At 40.1% G+C, this 7,304-nt stretch overlaps 1 protein-coding gene and 1 long non-coding RNA gene across 2 annotated transcripts in view; both read left to right on the forward strand.

The window, feature by feature from the left end:
* LOC103609693 overlaps positions 1 to 1,353 on the forward strand; it is a 2,429-nt gene extending 1,076 nt beyond the window's left edge. The window contains exon 2 of the long non-coding RNA XR_552156.1: positions 1,053 to 1,353. This is a non-coding gene — a long non-coding RNA (uncharacterized LOC103609693). The remainder of the gene's footprint in view (positions 1 to 1,052) is intronic.
* A 1,664-nt stretch (positions 1,354 to 3,017) lies between these two features.
* The window catches only part of LOC103609694 (amyotrophic lateral sclerosis 2 chromosomal region candidate gene 11 protein-like), a gene marked incomplete at its 3' end in the record, with an annotated part of 40,438 nt that continues 36,151 nt past the window's right edge, over positions 3,018 to 7,304 (forward strand). Inside the window, exon 1 of the mRNA XM_008593992.1 lies at positions 3,018 to 3,257. Within this exon, the coding sequence (XP_008592214.1) occupies positions 3,018 to 3,257 (240 nt within the window). The remainder of the gene's footprint in view (positions 3,258 to 7,304) is intronic.

Genomic DNA, 7,304 nt, shown 5'->3' on the forward strand with positions numbered 1-7,304 from the left:
CCCCCCCCCCCCCCGCACCCCTAACTGTAACCACTGGCAACCACTTATCTGTTTTCTATTTCTAAAATTTTGTCATTTCAATGTTATAAATTGGATCATACATTATGGAATCTTTGGAGATTGGCTTTTTTTTTTTTCCTGCTCAACATAATGCCCTGGAAATTCATCCCGGTTGTGTTCACTCCTTTTTTTTTTTTTTGCTGAGTAGTATTCCAGCGTATGTATGTACTGCAGTTTGTTTTACCATTCACCTGTTAAAGGACATCTAGGCTGATTCCAGTTTTTGGCTATTGTGAATAAACCTGCTATGAACATTCAGGTACAGGTTTTCATGTGGATGTAAGTTTTCATTTCTCTAGGATGAACACCTAGGAGTGCAATTGATGGATTTTATGGTAGTTGCATGTTTAATTTTTAAAGAAACTGCCAAACTGTTTTCTAGAATGGCTGTACCATTCTCATTCACGTATATGTTTTTGAAGTGTCTGAGCCAGTTTTGTTTTAGAGCATCCCAGTCACATTTTGGATTATGTGACTTTTTTTTTTCTAATGGTGTTAAATTTGTTCCTCAATCTGAATTTCCTACAGACTGGAGGTTAGTTAGGTCTAGTGGTTTGAATATATTTAGGTTAGATTTTTTTCAAACAAGATTTTTTCATTTATGATGCTGTATACTTAATTTGCATGACGTGAAATCTAAGGAAGTTAGAGTGAGCTGGTGGGCAGCAATGTCATTCGCCAGTGATTACAACACCACCACACACCATAGATCCCATATGACAACAAACATGTATTGTGGGCCCTGGGATATTGTGCCATGTGTCCTTTGAAAGTTGAATGTGAATGTTGCTGATACCAAGATTAAGTAATTCTTGTCAGACCCAGACAAAGTAGTGCCAGGAGGTCACAAAGGAGAGGGGCTCATACTTGTGTGTCTTAGGTAAGAGCTATCACAAGGACTTTCTAAAATCCACAAGAGATTTCCTGGATGTCCTACACACATTTCATGCCTTACTTGCTTCATAGGCCTTGCTTGTTCTGTACATCCACAGGTATTTCTGTAACAAGATTTATCTGAGAAATATTTCCAGATTGCAGCACTCCAGAAAAGATGCTCTCACAAGAACACTTGCCTAGCAACAGCTGTCTCCACCAATAGGCTAACGCCAGCTCCTGCAATGAGTTTCTGTGACCAATGAAATTTTTTTCAGAGCAGCTTATATGGACGTCTTTTTGCCTTTAAAAGCCTTCCCTTACCTCAACCTCTCCGGATGCACTTATGATGTATAACCTGTGCATCCTAGATTGCAATAATCTGTCACTCGTTTCCAAATAAAATCATTTCTTTGGAGAGCCTCTTTGTTGTTATTTTAGGTTTACAGTCCTGAAGAGAGCACGCTGAGAATCGGGTTCTCACCCCCAAAGGACTCTTTCTTTTGAGATTAACAACTAATAGTGTGAGCACACTAATAGGGACTTGGAGGCAGCAGTTAATTCTGTCTTTAGGGTGTATGTATGAGGTTATAAGACAACTGATAGCTGACCTTTGAGCTGGCCCTTGAATAAAAGAATAAATTCCGAGCAGAATAGCAATAAACAATGATTCTGAGATAGGAGAGTGCATTTTGGAAGCCCTTGGTTTTCATATTAGGAAATTTAAATTTTGTGGCAAATAAAGAAGTTCTGGAACCTTATGGTTTTGTTTTTTTGTTGTTGTTTTGTTTTGTTTTTAATGGTGAAATTGTATTAATACTGGGGCAGTGGAAGGGATGAATAATAGCAGGCTGGGAGACCCACGAGTAGACCATTGCAATCAACTGTGCATGAGAGGTCCCAAACTATAAAGAGAAAAAGTGGGGCTCAGATATTTAGGATTACAATTCAAAAACGTGCCTGAATTTTTAAGATTTTGTGACTGTGACATTGTGTAGTGTGTACTTACAATTTTTTGTTGCCTCAGCATCTGTTTTTAAATATAAGTTTAACTTTCTCAAACCAGAAGCAGTCCTCAGTCACCCTTGACACAATTTCCAATACTGTACCCCACCTGAATGGCTGCAGCTGGTGGCCACGGATAAAAACTTAGAGACATCTCTACCGCCTAGTAGGCTGGGCTACCTGCTTTTCCACAACTTTCTGTGAACAGACCACTCGCCTGAGAATTTAAAGAAAACAGACCACTTTGCCTGTGAATTTAAAGTTAACCACCTCTCAGTCACAGAGTGACCTCCTGGAGCTAGTGCCTACTTGCTTCAAACTCACCAATTAAAGCTCCTGTGGGAAACCTGTTTAGATAACTCCTTAGACCTAACTAAGGTGTTGGCCCATGCCCCCCACCCCCACCCCTATCTCTGCTTCCTTTGAGCATGCCGCGTACACCGCAGGGTTTGTAAACAGTAAAAACTCTTAAACTTTCACATTGTGATTGTGTCATTGAAGCCCTGCGTGCAATCCGACCCCTAAAAGCGGGAAACCCCAAAGGGACCCATGCAGATAGGTCCTTGCTGCCATTCTTTGTCCAGGCATCTCAGCTCCTGGGGACAGTAGTTACTTGCTAAGTTAGCAAAGTTTCGTTCAAAATATATTGCTACATCGAACGAGTTTGGTACATAGTAGAGGTTTAGGAGGGAAGATGAATGTTAACGTGTTGTGTCACGTGTCTGTGGAGCAGTAAAGATGTCCAAGTAGAGTGCTGGAAATATAACATCTGGGGCTCAGCGGATAGCGTAAGGAAGTGATGACATCGTAAATCTCCTAGAAAGAAATGGTGCAGGGAGAAAAGGGCTCACGAGGGGTTAGAGGTCAGGCAAGACAATGAACTAAGGAGTTTAATCACCGTGCTGAGGAGCCTTGCTGCCTACCAGCGAGCTCTGAGCTAGAACTGCCTGGCAAGTCTTGCAGCAGAGCGCAAGGCCGCATGCGCGGGAAGAGCGCGGGGACAGGTGGTGAGAGGGCCGCGCCTGCGCGGTAGAGGGGCGTCGGTTAGACGCAGCCAGGCCCAGGCGGAGAATGGAGGGATGCAGCCGCCCCAAGAGACACGTAGGCTTTCAACCACAATTGACAACCGCGGTGGGCTAATCCATTCCCTGTTCACATCCCCTGCACTTCAGAGGACTCCCCATGGTAGCCCGGATACCACGCACGTCAGAGGGTCGGAAGTTTCTTCGGTCCGTTACGTCCAGGACCATGGCAGGACGGCCCTACCCAAGGACAAGGACAAGGATAATAAGGAGAGCACAGGGCGCCGGCTGCTGAACGTGAGCTGTGGCCTGGCCAGGGGCTGGAGGGCAGGGTCTAGGCGGAGTGTGCCCCCCACCCGACCATCTGGAGGGTGGGGAAGGGATTAAAGGGGTCGATGCATGCAGGTTGGAGGGAGACCTGCCCTAAGTTGGAAGGTGGTAATACCTGAGGAAAAGTTGACTGGTGGGACCTTGGGCAATTATTTAACTTGTCAGAGCCTCCTTTTATTAACTGTTAAATGAAGACAGTAATTACTACATACCTTAAAGGAGAACTGAAGGAGAAAATGGTATAAAGTGCTTAGCACAGTGCAAAGAACACAGTAGAGTCAATAAATATTAGCTGCTATCATCATCATTATTGGAATTTCATTCATATAGTTAAAGGGCTAAACTCAAGAAACTTTCATTGTCCTTGTTTTCATTATTCATTCTTACAGAATGAACCTGCAGAAGCAAATCTGCAGCATGTCTGCAAAGTGAACTATTGTCCTCCTGAAACTCTTGAGCTTACTAGTATATTTAGTGGTACCACTAGAGTGTGGAGTCCTACGTGGCAAAAGAGAATCAAATTGAAACTCACTTTTCCAAAGTTGCTACATCCTCTGTTGATCTTAAGTTATTAAGAAATAGTACAGATAAAAATATTTATTGGGAAACAAGTCATATGCAAAAAGATGTCTTTCTCTGTAAAATTAAGGAAGTGAATTACCCTCCTAATTCCAAATATTTAGAATACTCTTGAAGCATTGTTATGATAAATTGGGAGCATATTAAGACTGATTATTAGGATGATATTAGGAAAAATCTCAAAGGTTGTACAAGAGAGATGTGCTTGGAAATCTAGGCCATAGAAGCTGTTATGTATCCTCTTAAGGAATTTTTACTTTATTCTATAGACTGGTGATTTCTATTTTTTTTTTTAGTTATGAGGATCCCCTTTTTAAAATGTATTTATCATTATGGATTGTAATTGATTTTCATGACCCTTTACCAATTCCTCCCTTTCCCGCTGTCCCCCTTTCCCACCACCAGCAATCTCAGTTCTGTTCACTTCTCTCAACAAGTTCAAAGAATTGTGGTTGTTGTGTCTTTTTTTTTTCTATTTACTTATTTATTTTTGTTAGCTCCTACATATAAGTGAGAGCATATGGTGTTTCTCTTTCTGTGCCTGACTTATTTCACTTAACATAATTTTCTCTTTAAGTTCATCCATGTTGCTGCAAATGGCAGAATTCATTCTTTTTTATAGCAAAATAGTATTCCATTATGTAAATATACCACATTTTCCTCATCCCCTTGTCTGATGATAGGCATTTAGGCTAATTCCAACTCTTGGCTACTGTAAATAGAGCTGCAATAAACATGGGAGTGCAGGTATCCCTTCGACATGATGATTTCCGTTCTTTTGGGTATATACCCCGCAGTGGGATTGCTGGGTCATATGGCAGTTCTATCTGTAGTTGTTTGAGGAATCTCCCTACCATTTTCCATAATGGTTGCACTATTTTACAGTCCCACTAACAGTGTAGGAGGGTACCCCTTTCTCCATATCCTCACCAGCATTTGTTATTCTCAGCCTTTTTGATATCAGCCAGCCTATCTGGAGTGAGATGATATCTCAGTGTGGTTTTGATTTGGATTTCCCAGATGCTGAGTGACGATGAGCATTTTTTCATGTGTCTATTGGCCATTCTTATATCTTCCTTTGAGAAATGCCTATCAGCTCCTTTGCCCATTCTTTAATTGAGTTACTTGGTTTTTTGCTATTAAGTTGTTTGAGTTCTTTGTATATTCTGGGTATTAATACTTCATCAGATGCATAAATTAACCTTGTGAAAATGTCCATACTACCCAACGTGATACTACAGATTTAATGCAATCCCCATCAAATACCAATGACATTTTTCACAGAAATGAAAAAAACAATCCTAACCGTCATATGGAACAAAAAAAGACCCCCAAAGCCAAAGCAATATTGAGCAAAAAAAAAAAAAAAAAAAAAAAAATAGTAAAGCCAGAGGCATAACACTACCTTACCTGAAACTATGTAAAATCTATAGTAACCAAAACAGCATGGTACTGGCCTAAAAACAGACACACAGGGCCGGCCCGGTGGCTCACTCGGGTGAGTGCGGTGCTGTTAGTGCCGAGGCCGCTGGTTCGGATCCTATATAGGGATGGCCGGTGTGCTCACTGGCTGAGTGTGGTGCGGACGACACCAAGCCGAGGGTTGTGATCCCCTTATTGGTCAAAAACAAACAAACAAACAAAAAACCCAGACACACAGACCAATGGAACAGAACAGAGAACCCAGAAATCCGTTCATATACCTAGAGCCATCTGGTCTTTGACAAAGGCAACAAGAACTCACATTGAGGAAAAAACTGCCTCTTCGATAAATGGTGCTGGGAAAATTGGACATTCATATGTAGAAGAATGAAATTAGACCCATACCTCTCACCATATATCAAACTCAACTCAAAATGCATTAAAGAATTAAATATACATCCTCAGACTATAAAACTCCTAAAAGAAAATATAAGGGAAACACGTCAGGTAGTAGGACTGGGCATAGACTTTATGAATATGACCACAAAAGCACACACAACAAAAGGAAAAATAAACAAATAGGATTATATCAAACTAAAAAGCTTCTGCACAGCAAAAGAAACAATTAACAGAATGAAAAGACAACCAAGAGAGGATCTCTTTTTTAATGTAAAAAAAAAAAAAAAAATCTGCCTACATAAGAGTAACTGGTTTTTTACTATCCACTGATTGGGAAAATCTGTAACAAAAAGCTACCATGTAGGCGTGGTATTTTTAATGGAATTTGCTCCAGACCAGTGTTTCTTTTAGTTCTTGAATTGCATGTATCTACATCTTCTTGGGTGCTTGTTAAAATGTGTATTCCTGGCCTCCACCTTAGTCCTACTGAGTGAGAAGGGTAGGGCCCAGGAACGTACTCAAATTTTAAACTATCTCAGATGATTCTTAGACAGATTTGTGCTGTCACTACAGACAGAAGAAAAAGACAGGAATTGATGTGGGGATTGTAGATTGAGGGTGTAGAATGGAGAAGGAAGCAAGTAGAACCAAAAGATTTGGATGAATTGGGTAAAAGAAAAAGGAGGAATAAGTGAACAGAGGTCTCAAGATTTTTAAAAGAGGCTTATTGAAGGTAAGTTACTAAGAGAATTGGAAGGATTAGCTAGTGCTCAGATCAAGGGATATTGTGGTTTATGACTTTAGTAAAAACGTGGATAACCTACTCCACATGTTAGAATCAGTTCTTTGAACTTCTTAATTCCTTTCAGGATCTCACTGCAATTCTATATCTTAGACCTTGTCTTTACTCTGATGGTTTCACATCTCATATCCTGAAGTCTAGTATTCTACTTCTTTACCTCTCGTTATTTTACTTATATTGCACATATTTTTTTTTTTTGAATTTTTATCTTGTTTATATACAATGTGGTTGATAATTATGGCCCATCACCAAAACCTCCCTCCCTCCTCCCTCTCCCCCCTCCCACCCAACAACGTCCATTCTGTTTGCTTGTTGTAACAACTTCAAAGGAATTGGGAAACAAGTCATATGCAAAAAGATGTCTTTCTCTGTAAAATTAAGGAAGTGAATTACCCTCCTAATTCCAAATATTTAGAATACTCTTGAAGCATTGTTATGATAAATTGGGAGCATATTAAGACTGATTATTAGGATGATATTAGGAAAAATCTCAAAGGTTGTACAAGAGAGATGTGCTTGGAAATCTAGGCCATAGAAGCTGTTATGTATCCTCTTAAGGAATTTTTACTTTATTCTATAGACTGGTGATTTCTATTTTTTTTTTTAGTTATGAGGATCCCCTTTTTAAAATGTATTTATCATTATGGATTGTAATTGATTTTCATGACCCTTTACCAATTCCTCCCTTTCCCGCTGTCCCCCTTTCCCACCACCAGCAATCTCAGTTCTGTTCACTTCTCTCAACAAGTTCAAAGAATTGTGGTTGTTGTGTCTTTTTTTTTTCTATTTACTTATTTATTTTTGTTAGCTCC

The sequence above is a fragment of the Galeopterus variegatus genome, unplaced genomic scaffold (genome assembly GCF_000696425.1).
Source record: "Galeopterus variegatus unplaced genomic scaffold, G_variegatus-3.0.2 Scaffold9956, whole genome shotgun sequence".
NCBI lineage: Eukaryota > Metazoa > Chordata > Mammalia > Dermoptera > Cynocephalidae > Galeopterus > Galeopterus variegatus.